The sequence below is a fragment of the Acomys minous genome (assembly GCF_964271855.1).
Source record: "Acomys minous genome assembly, chromosome: 17".
Classification (NCBI taxonomy): Eukaryota; Metazoa; Chordata; class Mammalia; order Rodentia; family Muridae; genus Acomys; species Acomys minous.
This window is the reverse complement of record NC_140500.1, coordinates 8,552,334-8,571,375: the sequence shown is the minus strand read 5'-3', so window position 1 is coordinate 8,571,375 and position 19,042 is coordinate 8,552,334. Positions and strand designations below refer to the sequence as shown.

The following is a 19,042-nucleotide window of genomic DNA, read 5'->3' as shown; positions in this document are numbered from 1 at the left end:
GGGCACGTTTTAATAGATGATGACAGGCAAACATTTTTTTTTCTTTCTCAGTTAAGTAGCCATGTACTCTTAACTAGAACATGCCTGCACTCCCAGAATTTGTACATTTTCCTGGGCTCATCTCTTTCTCATAAAATCACACACATTCTTCTTTCCAAGGCGTATCTCAAATGGAGTTCATGCTTTCAGATAGTTTTCCCAGAATTCCTTGGGTGCCCTGCTGCTATTCATTTATCTCAAAGACTTAGTCCATATGGGACAGATTGAAAGAAGAAAAGTGCTCAGTTTCTACTTCTGTTCATTGTTCTTGGCCCCAAGATACCTTCTGTAAAAAAAATTTAATCCCCTGACTGCTTTGATCATCTGTAAGGTAACACTAAATCTATGAGATTGATCAAAAGAATGTGTGACTTTCTTGTTGGTAGAATAACAGTAGTTTGTACTTCACTCTGGAGTCTGTAGGCTGTTTTAAATGCACCCTCTGTCTTAATATTTGTTGTATTTCTTAATATTTTCATTCACAATCACTAGCTGAGAGAGGAGGCTGCAGAACATCTAAGTACTTTCTAAAATCTTTTGTGCTGTGGTTCCGTTTTCAGGAATACTTGCCACCACTTCTGCACTAAGTACAATCACAGGAGATACTGTAACAAGCCTCATGCACTCAACACTGATATAATAAATGATAATCTGACCTCAAATTATTTTAATTAAAAATAGAATTTAAGAGTTAAAACCTTAAACTTGTAGGGAGAAACACCCAGTTAATTTTCTCTAATGTCCTTCTGATTCAGAGAGTCTTTCTGTACCTCATTTATCATAGTTAGAGTTAATTGCCTTTTATTTATATTTACATGTTATATAGAGTTCCATATGTAACTTTTGATGGTGTCGAAAATAGTAGCCTTAGTCTACATTTTTAAAATCACTACAGTCAAGGCCTGGTGAAATGACTTGTCAGTTAAACACTGCTCTTCTAGAGGACCTAGATATGGCTTCCAGCACACACATGGCAGCTGACAACTATCTGTAACTGAAGTTCCAGGACATATGATGCCCTTTGCTGTCCCCTGCAGGCTTCTGCAGGCTCATGGCACACACACAAGCTTATGCAGGCACACCCACATAAAATAAGTCTTTATACATAACATACTCTTGGTCAGCATAAATGTGGCTTTTATTTTCTCAGAAGTTGGGGCAAGATGAGAGCCATGCCCAATATATGATTTGGACTGAGCCCAGAGTGTTTCTACCTAATGTAGGCTAAGCCTGGAGGCTTCTAGTCTCCATGCGATCTGATCTTCTGCAAACCCAGACCTTGAAGGCTTCAGCTTCCGGCCTCCATCTGCTAACCTAGGCCTGGAGTGTTTTCAGCCTCCAAGACTCACTGCTAAATTAGCTCACCTTTTCTAGTTCTTTCTGAACTCTGGATGGATGGTTCAACTCAGCTGTTGTGGCTCAAAACTTCTCTCCAAGCTGACTGACTCAAATCGGCTTCTTTCCGCTTCTTAACTGAGTTGCTCTGCTTGGAAAACCTGCCTCTGAACTCTACAAACTGACCTGCACCAACCTGCACTGAACTGGCTGCACAAACTCTACTGTATTCTTGTACTGTACTCTGTTCCTCCCTACTCTTCCTGTACTGTCCTTAAGGAGCTTCTCCCTCTGCGTACCCCATCTCTGATTCATTCTGTCAAATCTTTCTCTGATTCGTCACTTTGTCTGGCCCTCAGTTAGAGGTAATTGTTGTTTGTGATTACGGTGTGTCTGTATTCCCCCTAGATCACATAGTCCTAGGTCTTTGGATGCGATCCCTTGCCAGGGTAGCCATGTTGCTGGATTAAAATTCCTCTAGAAGTCAGCTCAAACTTTTAAATATAATGTCATATACATGTTCATAATAGAAAATATAATTCATTTACACTAATGTCTCTTTAGTTTATCATATAATGCTGGGAAATTATACTTCTTTGATTTGAAAGAAAGTGAGTTTTTACAGAAATAATTTTGAAAGTTTAGATTTACAAATTATTGAGTTCATCTTTTGTTCTGTAATGCATGATGGATAAATCAGTATACATCAGAAATAACAATATTTTTTGGGCTATAAAAAAGTTAATATCTTTAGGATATTAATGATGGGGAAGGAAGAATTTCATGCTTTCTTATTTCAGTTCTGGCCTAAGAAAAACGTTGCCTTCCTGGCCCGATGTCACAGACAAATATTCTCTCGTTAGTCCATGGGATATAGATTATAATTTTCATCTAGATGTTACTTTCTGTATGTTTGCTGTGGTAGCCATGTGTAGCCGACTTTGCCAGATTACTCTAACTCCTGATGGCTGGAGGTCACTAGTGTGGTGGGTGGCAATCTAATCAGCCAGCCTCCTATGAAGTATTCTTTTCCCAAACACTTTAATAAATCATTTCATCACCAGCCCAGAGCTCACTTCACCATGTCACCCAGCTTTCTATACCTACATCTCACAGTCATGCTATTAGTAGAGGCCAATTCCAAGGCCACAATGAGGCCTAAAATTGACGTGTGTCAAGATTTGCTTTTGATAGTTTTGGGGGAATAAGTAATTCAATGGCTTTAATTTAAGTATTTATAAAGCATACTAGTTATTTGATTGATTTATTAGCATTTGTGAACCTCATCAGCAACTTTAAATTAGAATTAATGAGCGTTTACCAGAAAAAGCAATGCTCATAAATCAGAAATTTAAATATTAAAGCATTAAAGAAATATAAACCATGTGAACATTTAATTTTGAATAATAGTTAGTTGGCTAATTGTACCCAAATTATGTGCTAGCCAAACTATAATTAAATCATTATAATAACTCTGCAAATACAATGATCAACTATGTCTTATAAAATGAATAGTATAAATCACCTTAGCTTATTTTTGATTTATTATGTCACAAGGATTTTTTGTGTGTGCATGTGTGTGTTTGTATGCAATTTTTGTCAAGGATTCTAAAGTCAAATTTTAATTGCACTCTGTAAATTCTTCTCATACTATAACTTATTAGCTGATTTGTCTTCTGTTTTATAACAGACTTTAGCAGATCATTGTTACTGGATTTTTATATTTTGATTTACTTCATTCAACGGGTATGCTTTTTACCTTATTTTTTACTTTTATTTTATGAGAATGAATTATTTTCCTTCATGCCTGTCTATGCACCACTTGTATGCCTGGAGCTCTTGGATGTCCATCAGATCCCCTGCAACTGGGAGGTCAGGACAATTGGTTGTGAGCTGCCATGTAGGTCCTAGAACTAAACCTGGGTTATTCTTAAGAGCAGCAAATGCCCTTAACCAAGGAGCCATGTCTCCAGCCCTAAAAGGTAATACATTTTCAAAGACAGTAGCTTTGCATACACATACACACATGCATATATGCATGTATAAATAAAATATATACCGGTATAATATACTTAGATATTTGCATATACCGTAAGCTAGAGATATTTTGTATTACTTTTCTCCTTTACTTTCTACCACATATTTGTGGTGCTAAATTTACTGATTCCGTAGGCAGCAGAAGCAGCCTACTTACTGACTTTATTTCATTTCCAATAAAACTAGCATTTTCTCACAAAGTAATTAGAGTTGGACTTACTATATCATTTTAAAATTGGTGCTGGAATCTAACCCCTCATTCTACTTCTGAGCTACAGCCCCAGATCTTCTGCATGTGTTTTTATAAATTGTCAGTGTTATTTCCTCAGCTTTTCTGCTATAATACAACATTCCGAGTAAAGTTAGCATCCTAATAAATAGATATAGCTGTCATCTTAATATGTTATATTTTATGTTTAAAGCAGAGGTAGGTTTTACTATAAAACTTTCATGTAGACTTAAGAAGAAGGGAAGCAGAGAAGGATGCGTGGACAAAAAGCAGCATACACCAAAGGGATAGCAGAAAGGGGCACATGGAGAAAGGACAGTGTGTGCCCAGGGACACTGGCATAGGCCTTTCAACAGAGTCACCATTATTTTTTTCCTTTTCGTGGTAAAACTATCTAGCATTTACTTTCTCACCAAATATCCGTTACACAGGACATTATTAACTGTATGTGTCATTCCGTATACTATATCCTTAGACACAATCCTCTAGTCTGACTTATGCCTTTGTTAGAATAGTGACATTTAAATATTTTTTAATATTATTTAAAATATTATGTTAGGCTTTAATTCAGTTGTTCCTGTCAGTTTGTTTGAGAGACACCGAACACTTAATAATGTATAGAATTCAATCTTCTTACAGCAAGACGTTTTAGCTGTCAGTCAAACCTCTGCATGGATATCGGTTTTCCTGGGTGATGTCCAAAGGCACCCTGCTGGTTCCTGTTACTGTGGCAGCTTGCTACAGTATTAACTGAAGGGTCAGGCTGCACGGTGGAGATGTAGGGATGCGGATGGATGTAACTGTGGTTCACGCTGTTGGTGAGCTTACTGGCCACACATGGCCCTTCAGTTAGTAATGAGTGTGCAGGGGAAATGAGTGACGTCTCATCCCTTTCGGTTTCTATTAAGATATATCTCTTTAATATTTTTCCTGAATACATTTTTTTTTACTTTCTAACAAATAATAATCCTGAACTATAGACAAAGTAGCTCAAAGCTATTCTTATTTTGGGAATAATTGGTAGTGCTTTATATTTTGTTGTAAAAAAATATATAAGCATTAAATTTTATGACTTAGGGCCGTAGTTCCTGTTACATAAGTTGGTTCTGGATGGTTCTGCTGTTGCATTTTGTTGTTGTTGTGTTTGTTTTGTTTTGTTTGTGGCAGGATCTCATGTGGCTCATCATGGCCTCCGGCTTGCTTTAAATTCTGATCCCTCTACCTTCACCGTGCGCTTGCTGTGTCACAGGTGTGCGCCACCACACCTGGCTCTTCTTTTTACTCCTTGAGTCTGTCACGTTCTCTGGTGTTACCAGAACAGAGCTGAAAATAAAAATAAGATTGGCCTTCTACTGCTTCTTGCTGGCGGTGCTTTAGACAGCCCCGGCGCGCGACTTTCGGACTTTCGGTGTTTATTTCCCTGGTAACCGCAGTCTTACTAGCACGAAAGGGAAGCACTCCGCTATTTGACATGTGTCTAGGATTTCCCTGGGAAAGAGAGTAAAGCCATAAATAGTAGATTCTTCCTGCCAGAGATATTCAGATACCTTCGGCCCCAGTATAGTTCGAAATGTTAGCTACCTAGACAATTTCTATTCCTTCGTGTACATTTGTCTGTGATGTCTACTCAATATATCTCCTATTAGAAAACAGATCCCAGCAGCTTGATTGTTCTTTCAAAGGAAGAATAAGATACTGGCCACATAAAAATATGCATTTAATTTACCCTAATCTCCCTCTTGTCTTTACAGCTCATGGGCCACTCAGAATGGGACCACAAGAGAGGACCACGAGGATCCCAGGTAAATACCCTCTCCTTGATTCGGTCAGCTTATGTTCCCTTAATGCTTTGAGGGATGAGATTCTGTGACATTCAAGAAAAAGTGATCAGCAGACCGAGGAAGAGGCAAAATAATCGTGCCCTTTGTTTTTATTTAAGTTAGCTGTGATTAAAGCCTGGGTCTCAGGACCCACAGGGAGATGTCAGTCTTTTCCGCCAGAGACCGTCCTGTCGCCCAGACTGCTCCGTGTCTATGTGGATGTGGACGGTATATTCATCTCGACTCTGCAGAATGAGTTTTGATCAACAGCCCACTCTCTGGATTTCATTCACTTCCTTTGATAATTTTCCATGTATTTTGTTTCTCCCTCCCCTATCTTCCTGTTTCTGGTTAAATATTCTGAAATATAATCAGGGGTAAACTCTGAACTAATTAGAAAATTTTGTCTCCAAATTAATTGTCTTTGTCTGAGGAGTAGAAAGATGAAAGGACCTAATATTTTTGAAAAGAAACAAATTCTAAACCTTTCTATATTACCAGACTGTTTTCATTGTCTCATTTTATGTCTTGGGCAAAGGGGAAAGCTTCCATGACGCATTTGTGCTTTTTAATGACCTAATTAGACAATGTGGATATGTTTTTCTTCCATAATTACATTGCCTGACAGAATAAAGGCTGGGTTTCACACTCAGAAGATTGTTTTTCCTTTCAGGATGTTTTGTAAAGATGTAGAAGATACATTTTTTTTCATAGCAACCTCTGTTTACCTGACTGTGAACATGACCAAAAACTCTATGTGGGTAGAAGTCTTTAGCTCCACATTCACATTGACCATACTGCACAGTCTGTGAATGTTTGTTGCCAAATGTGGGCCACTCCTGAGTGTTTTTCAGGTAGCTACATGTGTCTGTGACATCACTATGTATGTGGATAGCTTTTCGCTTAGGTCTCTGGGAAAGTGAAGTCAACTCAGTGGGCTGTTTCAATTCTGCAGTTAGAAGCTGTTATTTTTTTTTTTTTTGCTCCAACAAACATTTATTCAATATTTTAAAAAGAAGAACTTTTATTAAACATTTCTATTTAGTATGTTTAGGTAAAATATCTTACTGAGTATATAGTCATAAATAGCAATATAGTAGAAAATTGAGCTAGTAATATGAATCTATTTTCATGGAAGCTGCACATCTTTTCATCTGTACCAATTGAATTAGTGACTAATATAAACAAACTCACTCGAATCAGGATTATCCCAAAGACTGGGTCCTCTGCTTTCGTTTCTTCTTTCATTTTCTCTGGTACTTCTCCCTATATGTTTATATCTTTACTATCTTATGTCACAATTTCCTGCAAGGTAAGTAATGAATTGTTGAGATTAAAAGAATAAATTCCTTATGATTGCAAACCAATACTAAAAGGCAACTGCACAGAGCTCAGACATGGCTCAGTCATTAAGAGCAAGGACTGCTATTGGAGAGGAACTGAATTTGGCTCCTAGCGCTCACACTATGTGACTCAAAGTTGCCTATATCCTCAGCTCCAGAGAATCCAAAATGTCTCTGGCCTCCAGAGGCACGCACATGCACAAAACTACACATATACACATGGCCTCAAATTAAAGCAATTTGTTAAAAATGGCTAAAAAGCAAATGTCATAAATAAGTCCATAGTTTCTGATTATTACTGTCCAAGTGCTTTGATGTTCAAAGTAGCCAAGCAAATTGTTGAATACATGTACTTCCAAAAGAATGTAATAAATACATACATATATTGTTTGTTAAAACCATGCTCCTCTCTATGGCCTGCTGTGCTATAATTTATATTAAAGTTAGGGTTGGTCACACCATCATATAAGTTATAAAAAAATAAGCTGAAAGAATGCTCCTGTTAGTTGTAAGTATAAGAGTAAATATAAACTAAAGCAAATTATATTCTACATATTCAATATAAGTGTAAAAGCTTAGAATTATATACACAAAAGCACTTCCATAAATTTCATAAAAGTTAGATGACATTAAAAAGCCTTCCTGGCTCTACAAAGCAAATGAATTAGCCCATGCTCCCGGGAATTGTGTCAGGTACAGCAAGGGCTCTGGTACCTTTTAGACAGCGGGAAAACTCTTTTCAGTGCAGTATACCTTGTCTCTCTGAGTCTCCAAGTAAGGTGAAAAGTGCCAAAGTAAAAATACCCACTAAGAAGTAAGAACAGTTCATGGTGAATCGTTTGTCTCTCAGAAATCCCAGAAAGATAAAAGAAGTACTGGGTAATAAATAACCTCTGACCAAATTCTAATTTCTTATTACGTTGCTGTCATGTGACCAAAAATATTGGGTAGGACATTAATACATTTTAATAAACATATAAATAAACTACGTCTTTAAAACATATAAATATGTTTTTAAACATAGATATGTATTTAAAACATAAATAAAATGGGCATCTGAAGTAGATGGAGGGAGGGAACTTGGTGGGAGGGGGGTCGCAAAGGTATATGGGGGTGGGGATCAGTGGTGGGGAGAGTAGGGGTAGAGGGAGGGCTGGGAGAGAGAATGGAAATTAGTGGTGGAGTGAGCATCTCTGGACCAGGGCAGGCTCCTGGAAGTACATGTACACCTCTATAGACGTGACCCAGCTGAGACTCCTAGCAGCAGGGCTTGAGGAGCCTGAAGTCACCACCTCCTTAAAAAAATTTTTTTTTTGCTTTTTTTTGCTTTTTTTGTTTTTTTGTTTTTGAGACAGGGTTTCTCTATGTTATCTTGGCTGTCTTGGACTCACCTTGTAGACCAGGCTGGCCTCGAACTCACAGCAATCCATCTGCCTCTGTCTCCCGAGTGCTGGGATTAAAGTCATGCACCACCCTACCCAGCTTAAAAATAAATTTTTTTAAACAAAAAGAAGAAGAAGAAGAAGAAGAAGAAGAAGAAGAAGAAGAAGAAGAAGAAGAAGAAGAAGAAGAAGAAGAAGAAAGAAAGAAAGGAAAAGAAAAGAAAAAAAACCAGTTCAGTCTTTCAAAAGGAATTTTAAGCATACTTCATCTTCAAAACCTATCCTTTCACATTTTACTAATACTCCAAGTCATTAGGGAGACCCCATCTCAGTTTGGTTTAATGGTTTACAAGTATTTACTCCATGTAAATACACAGTGGACATGGTTTGAAGTAGAGCAAGTGCATGGGTGTAAAGACAGAGCTCAGTGGTTGAGAGGATCCATATTCTATGCCTAGCACCCATGTCACGTGGCTCACAGCTGCCTGTAACTCTGGCTCCAGGGAATATGAAACTCCTGATCTTACAGGACTTGACACATACATGTATACTTATCCCCCTATAGACTCATTGATTAAAAATAAGAAAATAAATATTGAAAAAAATAGAACCATTTTTCTATTTGTAATTCCCATATAAGACATCTGGTAGAAAAAAAAAACAGTAAGTAAACAAAATGTAATGGGACTTTGGTGATGAAATGTAGTTCCTTCTGCCTAGTGGAATTAGCATTACTTCATAGTGCCAGCAAGCCTTAGATGTCGGGCAAGTCTCGAGAGTGCATTGAGGGAACAGTGAATGGTAGTCTTTGACTAACAATCTGAGCTGGGACGTAACTGCATGTTTGTGACTTTGCTTAGCAACTTCACTTTAAAACCTCTCAGGTAACTATGTTACCGGAAGACCTGATGTGGATGCCACTTCAGTATTGATGGGATGGGTGCAGTCAAGGGAATTACTCCAAAGGGCTGAGACAGAGAGTGCCATATGATGCTGATGAGATCACATGACTGGAAAGGTCGAGTCTGAGCACTGGGAGATTCTGTGCTACCAACCGAGACCTTGAAAAGGAAGATGGCAGCTTCAGTGTGAGTGCCAGCAGTGAGGAGCCAGTAGGCTCATTCCAGAAGGAGGCTGCGTACGGATAGTTGACGGACCATTCTAGCTGCGTTGTGGCCAGGAGGGAGCAAATACCAAGCTGGAGATGCTAGTTGCATGCGTGATAATTTAACTACAGCAACAGATAGGCTCCCGGAAGAATGTTTGAAGATAAAAACAGAAGAAAGATGAGTTCTTGGGAATTACTTACTGGTCAGGCCTAGAGGAAGCCAGGGAGGGAGGTGCCGTGCACACATGGTCTCAGAAGTCAGCAGTGGGAGATGTTGAGTCAGGACTGAGCTGTACGGTCAGAGAAAAGAGGGCTGGCACCACAGACTCAAGAGGATGATGATGGTGGGGAATACCTTTGACCTGTTAGGATGCTAGTGAGTGTGAGCAACGTGCTTTTGATAAAGGAGTAGATTCCAGGGTCTGGACCAAGACTAGGCTCAGATGGAAAAGCTTTGCTCAAGAGAAAGGTAGACTTGCGGGGAGGGGCGGCAGCAAACAGGAGGGGATGAAATGCTGAGTATCTGCAGTTATCAGCAGACACACGAATGTGGAACAAAGCAGAGCCTGCTGCCTAATGACGGGGAAGCTGCTGATGGCAGGGCGCACTGCCCCTGTGTGCAAAAGGCTCCTGTTGGCTCCTGTGTGCAAGGCTTCCTTTCGCACAGCCCACCTCTTCTGTCCTTTCCATTCCAGCCTTTCAAACCGCACCAGCAAAACTGATCATATTCCCAGATCAATGACTTCCTGGAGAACCTCCCTCCCAGAAGCATATGCACACATTGAAAAACTTTGGAAAAGAAACATCTGTCCCACAGCTGGAGAAGAAATGGGGACCTCTCATACAAAATAAGTAGTGGGCTGCCAACATAAGGCCTTTTCTTTTTCTTGGGAGGCAGAGTGTATATTTGCGGGGTGTAATGTGGAAAAGTAGATATTAAAGGGAAAGCCGCCTTGAGATATGAACATCAAGAAACCCTGGTAGATGCGTGGGTGACCATTTGCACCTGTCACTCTAGAATTTACAAGAATGAGATTGAAGAGTCGCATAGATTGTAAGGCCAGCCTCGGCCACAGGACTTATCTCGATAGTTAAATAAATCGTCATTGGGTAGACTAGATAGGCTAGCAGAAACCGAAGAGCTGTTTTATTAGCAGTGCATGCATTCTGAATGAAAATTTCTAATGTGTTTTTATTCTAAGAAAATATGGAGAGATGACTCAGTAATTAACAACACACGCTGCACTTGCCGAGGACCTAGTTTTGGTCCCCATCACACATATGAGGACTTTCTCTCTGTCTTTCTCTCTCTCTGTGTGTCTCTGTCTATCTCTGTTTCCCTCGTTCCTTCCCTCCCTCCCTCCCTCCCTCCCTTCCTCCCTTCCTCTTCCTCTCCCTCCCTCTCTGGCCTTCATGGGTACCAGGCACACAAACGATGCTTATATACATGGAGACAAACGCTCAGACATGTACAATAAAGGTTAACAAACCTTCTTTTGAAAAATAGGAAAACATGGACATACAGAACAGCGAGATAACTTAGCTGGTAGAGTACTTGCTTCCAACCCAGGGAATAACATGAGTTCAACACCCAGAACCCAAGTGTTAGAAGGAACCACTTCCTACATGTGGTCATCAGAACCATGGATATGCATGGATGTATACACAATAAATACATGTAATTTTGAAGAAAAAAAAATGAATGCATTTAAGGTATCTTTTAACTTTTGAGGAATCAACATTGAACAAAATAGTTTTCATCTTTTTTTTTTTCTTTTTTTTTCTTTTTTTTTTTTTTTTTAATTTATTTATTTATTTTTTTTTTATTATTAATTTATTCTTGTTACATCTCAATGGTTATCCCGTCCCTTGTATCCTCCCATTCTTCCCTCCCTCCCATTTTCCCCTTATTCCCCTCCCCTATGACAGTTCCTGAGGGGGATTACCTCCCCCTCTATATGATCATAGGGTATCAAGTCTCTTCTTGGTAACCTGCTGTCCTTCCTCTGAGTGCCATCAGGTTATGTAGTTGCCAAAAAGCAATTTTTGTGAACTTTTTCATTTTATCTAAACTCAATCTTTACCAGGCTAGAGTTAATTTCTTGAGGATTATCTTAGATGCTTAAACGTAAAAATTTTCTCAAATTTCCCTTCATCCTTCAATGTTATGTCACTTATGCATTATTCAATATCTATGTATATAATCCTTTATATTAAAAACTACCTTTTGTGCTCTGGATAAATTCTATCACCTACTTGCATATCCTTGCTAAGATTCAGCAAGAACTTTATTTGTGCTTGTTTGTGTTACAGTCAATAATTCTCCAACTTAATCCATCAACTTACTGGTTTGCAGTTAATCTTTCTGGTTTCTTCTTTCTTCATTTTGAAGCATCTGTTCTCAGTTGTTAAATCGTCCAAATATAGGAAAAATGCTAAATGATAAATAAACTCCCAGGATCACGCAGAGATCCCTCATGTGGCAGCGTTCCCAGTAATACCACGTGAAGTCAGGGCATGACATTCTCAGAACACAGTTATGTTTTTTTTTCCCTTAAATTCTTGATGAAAAACTTTCCAGTGGGAAATTAAGAGAAGCAATAGAAAACCACTATCGTATAAAAGATACCTAAATGCAGGAGGGGGATTTCAAGGACCCCCAACTTTACTTATCATTTGGTGAATGGTCCAGAAAAATAAGTCTAGTTTGTGATGCTGTGAACTTCCTATTGTTTGATAAACAGGAAAGTAAAGGATTTTTAAATTCATCAATAAGTGCTTACTGTTTTTTTTTTCCTTTAGTGTATTATTCATGTCCTGCTAACATCCGGGCCTTGTCAGCAGGACCTTGGGCTATGGCCCAAGAAAAATTACTGATGTGATTGAAGTCTTGCTTTAGATGATGAGATTCTGGTTTTTTCTGTCCATAAATAATTGAATTTGTAGATGTGCAAAGCAAAAAGGTAACTGAATAGCTTGGTGGAAAATCTTGTTTAGTGTAGTGGGCTCTTAGTGTCCTTCAAAGCAGCCTCTGAACTATGTTAGCGGTGGGTTCTTGGTTGTCTGTGGCCTCCAGGAGATGCCAGTCTGTGAAAATGCTTTAATAAGAAGCAATTCCCAAACCCACTTAGATTTTTACAGGTTTAAGTCTCTGGGCTGAATTTAGTGAGAAGACGTTGTGCCTGACTCTTCTGTCAGTCTGGATATGCAGAAGAGTGGCTAGTTTGCTTAATTCTTTGTCAATAAATGTCTAACTCAGTAGCAGGTCATTTATTTTCATAGTTAAATAATTTATTTTTTTATAAGAGAATGTGAAGGGCAATATACATGTCTTCTGGATAACTCTGGAACAATGCTACTAGCCACATATAACAGGAATTTATTATGAGGGGTTAGTGTGAGCAGAGCAGGAGCCATTTTCCCATCTTCCAAATGCCCTGTATGTCACTGCTTGTTATTGTTTCATGTGTTGGGTAGAATTCACTGCCAGAGTTACTGTTTTCACACACCTTTTTTTTTTTTTTTTTTACTATTTCCTTATCATATCAACTTAGTCATCGATCAGACATCATTCCAATAACTATTCCTTTTGGGGTACTTTTCCAATCAAGAATTGATTGATTGATTGATTGATTGATTTAGTGTTTTGTGTAGCATGTGTATGTGCTTGTGGAGGTCAGAAGAGGGCGTCAGATCCCACGGAGCTGGATTTACAGATGGTTATAAACTCCCCAGTGTGAATGCAGAGATTTGAACTAGAATTCTGGAAGAACACCAAGTGGTCTTAGTAACTGGGCCATTTCCCCATATCTACTATTTCCTGTGCTTGTCTCTTGTACACTGTAAAATTTGCTTATGTTTTGCTTCTGTGGAGTAGAACATTACAACAAATACATGCCTGGTACATGCACTTTAGGTGTGACTTTGTCATCTTATGCGGTAGTGATCAGAAGGGATACACACACACTCTTATGTCAGATTTGCACTGTTTGGGAAGACTCTTTTGAAATCTTCTTTCTTCAATTAAAAAAAAATCTGGTGGCACTCAGAGGAAGGACAGCAGGTTACCAAGAAGAGACTTGATACCCTATGAGCATATAAAGGGGGAGGAAATCCCCCTCAGGAACAGTCATAGGGGAGGGGAATAAGGGGAAAATGGGAGGAGGGAGGAATGGGAGGATACAAGGGATGGGATAACCACTGAGATGTAACAAGAATAAATTAATTAAAAAAACAAAAATAAATAAAAAAATCTCATTTAATAATTCCATCCACACCTCTGAGATGAGAAAATAAGGGAACTAATACGAACATTTCACATGCAAGTGCCTATGACATAAATACACAAATTCTGGAAACTAATTTTGGGGTCTAAAGTTGCCCTTTATTTGCTTGAAAAATGAGAGAAGCTCTGGTAACTTGAGAGCCATTTGTTTTATCTGTGCTCTGCAGTGTCTGGCAGCAAGAGACACAGGCCGACCCCTTTCCCAGTGGTAATGAAGAAGACGTTCTCCAAACATGTTCAAAATTGCTTTGGTTGAGATTACAGCATAGTCTGTGCTGCGCGCACAGAAGGGACTGATTAGCTCTGCCACTTTACACAGAGATAGGAGAGCTTGCTCATCCACTGTACATCACCTCCCAGCCTCAGGTTCAGTCTCTCTATCTCACAGTTCACTTTTAAAGATCATACTCACCTACCTGCGAAGCAGTTTTCTCTCAGTGGGAAAACATCCTGACAAATGATGGGGAAAGGCTGTTGTCTCCACACTTACACACTGAAGTGATTGACAGCAGCGGCGTGGGAGAGATGGTGCTTCACCCGGGCAGTGGCTGCATGGACCATGTGCTTCTATGACCTTGAGGGTGACCTTGAGCCCATCACTCTGTTACAAAGCCTTGGCCCTTTGCAGAGAGCATCAATAAACAAGAATCAAATGAGTCCACAGAAATAAAACGGAAAATTGCCATGGGCATTTGTGCTCTCATTTGTCCCATGTTTATAGATTAGTAGGCATGTTTAATACTTGCTGAATGACCTCCTTATCGCGAGGACTGGGCCAACATTCCCATAGCATGTGCACTGATTCATGAATGTTTTTGCAAAATCACAGCCTTGTGGGACCTTATAAAACAACACAAGAGAGTGACAAGAATGCCAGCACGGGTAGTAGGTGTTTATCTGCAGGAAAATTGAACAGAATAAGCAGTCTGTACATTTACCAAGTTCTCAAAACCAACAAGACGCCCTTCTCTCAGCCCCAGGAGTGCCGGACCATTCTTGTAGTTGAAGCTTCAACAATAAGAAAATGAAGTAGGACATTATTTGTTGTGTAGAATCTTCTAACGTAAATATAAAAAATTTGCTAACTAATTTTTCATGTCTGTAGTTTTCCCTTTTACTGAAAAAGGCAAGAGAAAAAAATGGTAACTCCAGAGTGGGTCCACTTTACCTTTGTACTGTTGAAGCTGACAAAACCAAATACTTTCAAAACACAAACTGCACGATTTTATGTACTCAGTGGCACGGAGTAAGACTTTTTTTTTTACTAATTGAGAGAATGTACTCTGAAATAGAAAATTAGGATTTTCCCCCTATCTCCTTTCATATAAAACTGTAAGGGGGAAGAAAGTGCAGATATGAACAGATTCTTATAAAAGACAAACATCTCAGGTGAGAGTGTTATAGCCTCACTGGCCACATTTTACTCATGTGTAGTAGGTTAAAACAAATGAACAAACAAACAAACAAACAAAACCAGGCTGACTGAAGAGGTGGCCAGAGACTAAACAACGGGAAATGGCTGGTCTTTACAATGTCTGTGGACATGTATCACCCTAACAAAACACCAAAATACAAGGCATTGGCATTTCCATTGTAAACTTCTCAAAAATCCCCCTGGGGAAATGTTTTTCTCTAGTCTCTTATTAGTACATAGCCAGTTTTATGTACAACTAGTTAGCTTTAATGCTATTATCATTGTATTTGTGGTACAGTGGTTTTTCTTTGCACTTATTGTAAGGGGAAAACTGTACAGTTTTTATTATTAAACAGTTGTTTAGTAAATTCTTGACATGTTTTTCATAGTGGCATCAAAGACACTTTTTTTCCTGAAGGTATTATGTTGGATAGGTTAGTGAGACGGCCAGCAGGTAAAACTGATTGTTGCCAAGGCTTGACGGTCCAGGACCCATGGAAAATGCACCCGTGACCATAGATTGCTTGGTGGTGCTGTTCTCGGCATTTAAAGGTTGGCTTGTTTTTTTTAATGGAAAGAAGCAAATACAAGGGAATGTTCATGTATGTATGCATGTGTGTATGTATGTATGCATGTTGTAGTATGGATATGTGTGTCTATGTGTGTATTTGTATGTGTGTGAGTATATTGATAACATTATGCAATGGACAGTTCCTGGAAAATTCTAGCATGTTGCAAGTTAAAGTTTGTTCTTATTGGAAATCCACAGGATATCAAACTTGAATCAAAATAGTTTGCTGACAGGGCCTGTTGCTTCACAGCTAAGTTCTTCTGGTTTACATTTCACACTTGGACCCCGGCAACTCTTTCCAACTTAGAGCTGTGTGACAGAGTTCTTTTCTTTTCCACTCATGAAAACCCTGAGTTCAGAGAGAGTTGTTTATGCAGTCTCAATGACACACACTTAGAGAATGATTTAAAAAGAGGAATGTTTAAGAAAAAGCAACTCAGGGAGTGGTTTTTGTGATATAGATGGATTCATAGCTTTAGAAGAAAACTAAAAAAAGTCATGAGAATGTGTTGACTATTAAAGAAGTTGACTATTAAAGATTATGGAGCCAAGCCAGGCATGGGGGCGCACACCTTTAATCCCAGCACTCAGGGAGGCAGAGGCGGATGGAGTGCTATGAGTTTGAATCCAGCCCGGACTACAAAGTGAGTCTAGGACAGCTACAGCTACACAGAGAAACACTATCCTTAAAAAAATAAAAATAAAAATATGGAGCAAGGCATGGTGGACCTTGCTGTCTGTCTATCAAAGAAAACAGAGCTGGCCACGGTGGTACCTGCCTGAAATCCTAACATATAAGAGTCAAGGACAGGAAAATCATAGCAATTTCAAGGCCAGCCAGTTATAAATTTTGAGTTTAAAGTTGACTCCAGTAACTTGAGCTGAACTGTTGTATTGACAAAATATTTGTTAATTAGTAAGATTGCAACTTTGTAGTGTTCAGTGAAATACTTTAAAAGCTTAAATACTAAGACTGCCTACCCCCTCACACAAATACAAATGCTAAGAATTAGTTGGAACATTAATTCTCAGTCCCAGAGCATGTTGGTCCTCCCCTTTCCCCTGTTGTCTCCTTTCCCCTCTGTCCCTTATCCTGTGGAATTTTTATATGGAGTAGTAATCCTGCCTCCTGCCACTCAGAGAGTGGGAATTTACATTAGGATTTTAATAGAAGCCTATGACACATGATGCGACCAGGGTTTTCACTATTTTTTGCTGTATCTTTGGCTTAAAATCAATGGAACAAACTGAACTTGGCATTGCTATTTATGCCCCTAAAAGAAGAAAAATATATAATTTTTGCCATTTCTGATGTTGGATCTTGGCTTTTGTTTATGGAAAAAGACAGGAGATGGAAAAGCATTATTTTAACTCTGAGGATAAATAGTAATATCAAGATGAGATGTCCTTAAAAAGCATTTGTTCCCTTTTCCTGATTTACTACCATAAGGATTGCTATTAACTCATCTTGAAACAAAAATTAAATTACTGTATTATATAAATAGCAGAGTGTGTTTAAATGTATGGCTGCAGCCATGGTGTCATCATGACATGTCATTTGCATGTACCTTGTTTCTGACCCTTGTATAGAGAACTGCATTTTAGGGTGGAGATTGCATCATCCTGATAAGTTTCCTTTTAGAATCATAAAGAATATTAAGTTTTTTAATAAAATGAGCACTGCCATGGTTAAGCCTCTTCACTAGTACTTGTGGGCACTACTAGGTCCTTTAAGCCATGGTGTTTATCTAAAATGACTTGCTATCAGCTATTATTAAAGAAAAATAAAGCTATGAATAGGGCCTGAGATTTCAAACTGTTAAAAGCACATCCTCTCTTTATCTTTTTATACACCGGTGAGAATTATTTTTATAGAATGGATTCTTCAAGCTTCATGAACTTATTTTCTGTCTTTGTTGTTGTTGTTGTTGTTGATTGTTTGTTCTATTTGAGACAGCGTTACTCTGTGTACCACTGGCTGACCTGGGCTCACTTTATATAAACTAGGCTGGCCTCAAACTCACAGAGATCTGCCTGCCTCAGCCTCCTTAAGTTCTGGGATTACAGGAGTGCACCACCATGCCCAACATGAACTTATTTTCTAAGGGGAATTTTGTTATTATTTTGATAATGATCCGCAGTCCAGCATACTCATATCTAAACCTGTGTTAGTGTGTACTGCAGAGAACTTCAGAGGAGGGTCTTTTAACCCTTTCCTTGCTAGAGACATATGAACCATGAGAGGCTAGATCTCAGCTGTATTCTGAATGGACCAAATTAGTTCATTGGGGATACTTTTCAGTGGTCAGTATTGCCTATAGACCTCACTAGACTGACAAGGCCTGAGTATGGAGCCAGGGAAATTTCATTTTCATAAGTTTAACAGGTGAAGAGAGGCATGTCCATGCCACATAACTTAAAGGTGAGGGGCCAGGCTATGACTGCATCTTGTACCTATAGTGGCCCTTGTAGCAAATTCTGTGGTTACAGCTAAATTGCCTTCCTGACCATGCTGGTTCATCTGTAGATCACTTACTTCTTCATTAGTCAAATGAAGGCTATGAAATCCTATGAAGGGATGAGGTCAAAGAAAGGAAGGTACAAACAAACCACTGAGTTCAGAGGCAGGCAAATGACTGGAAATTGATGCAGGCTTCTCTTAACCTGTACTATTAAAACAATAATTTTCCATAAGTCAGGATATCTGCCTGTATCCTAACATCTAAACATTTATATTATTTCAGATAACTCCAAAGAAGGACATATTTCTGTTACTTTTTGATTGCTGGTTTGGTTTTGTTTTAACAACCCGGTATGCAAAATAGGTCAAATTTCATGACCCTGGAGAGCATCAGCTATTGCCCACTGCTTTGTAACTTTGTTGGCATGTTTTCTGTGCCTGTGGTAAATGCTGTTTTATTCCTCATCTTAAATCCACATTCAATGCAGCTCAGACAGCTGAATCACACCCTTCTTGATGTTATCTACATTTTTCATCTCTTATGTCTGTGAAACTTAAGATGCTGTGTGGAAGTTTTAAAGTAATGTTGAGGTTCTCATATTTCTAAATCATCTTGCTTGTATCTCCTATAATGATTATCACTTAGTATTCCTTCAAGAAATGTTAAATATGTGGAGAAATGGCTGGGTGCGTGGAAGGATGGATGAATGCATGGAAGGATGGGTGGGAAGGTGGGTGGATGGGTGGGTGGATAGATGGATAGTTAGACAGATGGGTGGGTGGGTGGATGGATGAGGCATACTATGAGCATCTGAGCACACAGATCTTTCATGTATCTTTTTTACAAGTTGACTACAGTGGGGCCTTATAACTGGAGGATAGCTAGACTTTCCATCAGTGGTTCTGAAAGTCTGAAAGATTAATATATAAAATGTGGTAAATTATATAATAAAGTTGAACTTTTAATTTTTTAAGCTGGAAGTGAAGAAAAATTAGCTTAAATAGATTTTGGAACATT

The 19,042-nt window shown here is 38.8% G+C and overlaps 1 protein-coding gene across 4 annotated transcripts in view; it reads left to right on the top strand.

The window, feature by feature from the left end:
* Positions 1-19,042, top strand: part of PDE3A (phosphodiesterase 3A) — a 265,916-nt gene that overhangs the window by 152,634 nt on the left and 94,240 nt on the right. For all 4 annotated transcript variants that reach the window (XR_014776234.1, XM_084766249.1, XM_084766248.1 and 1 more), the window contains exon 2: positions 5,392-5,442. Coding sequence is in view for 3 of the 4 variants with exons in the window: in XM_084766249.1 (XP_084622375.1) it covers positions 5,392-5,442 (51 nt within the window). In the remaining variant the exon portion in view is untranslated. The remainder of the gene's footprint in view (positions 1-5,391; positions 5,443-19,042) is intronic.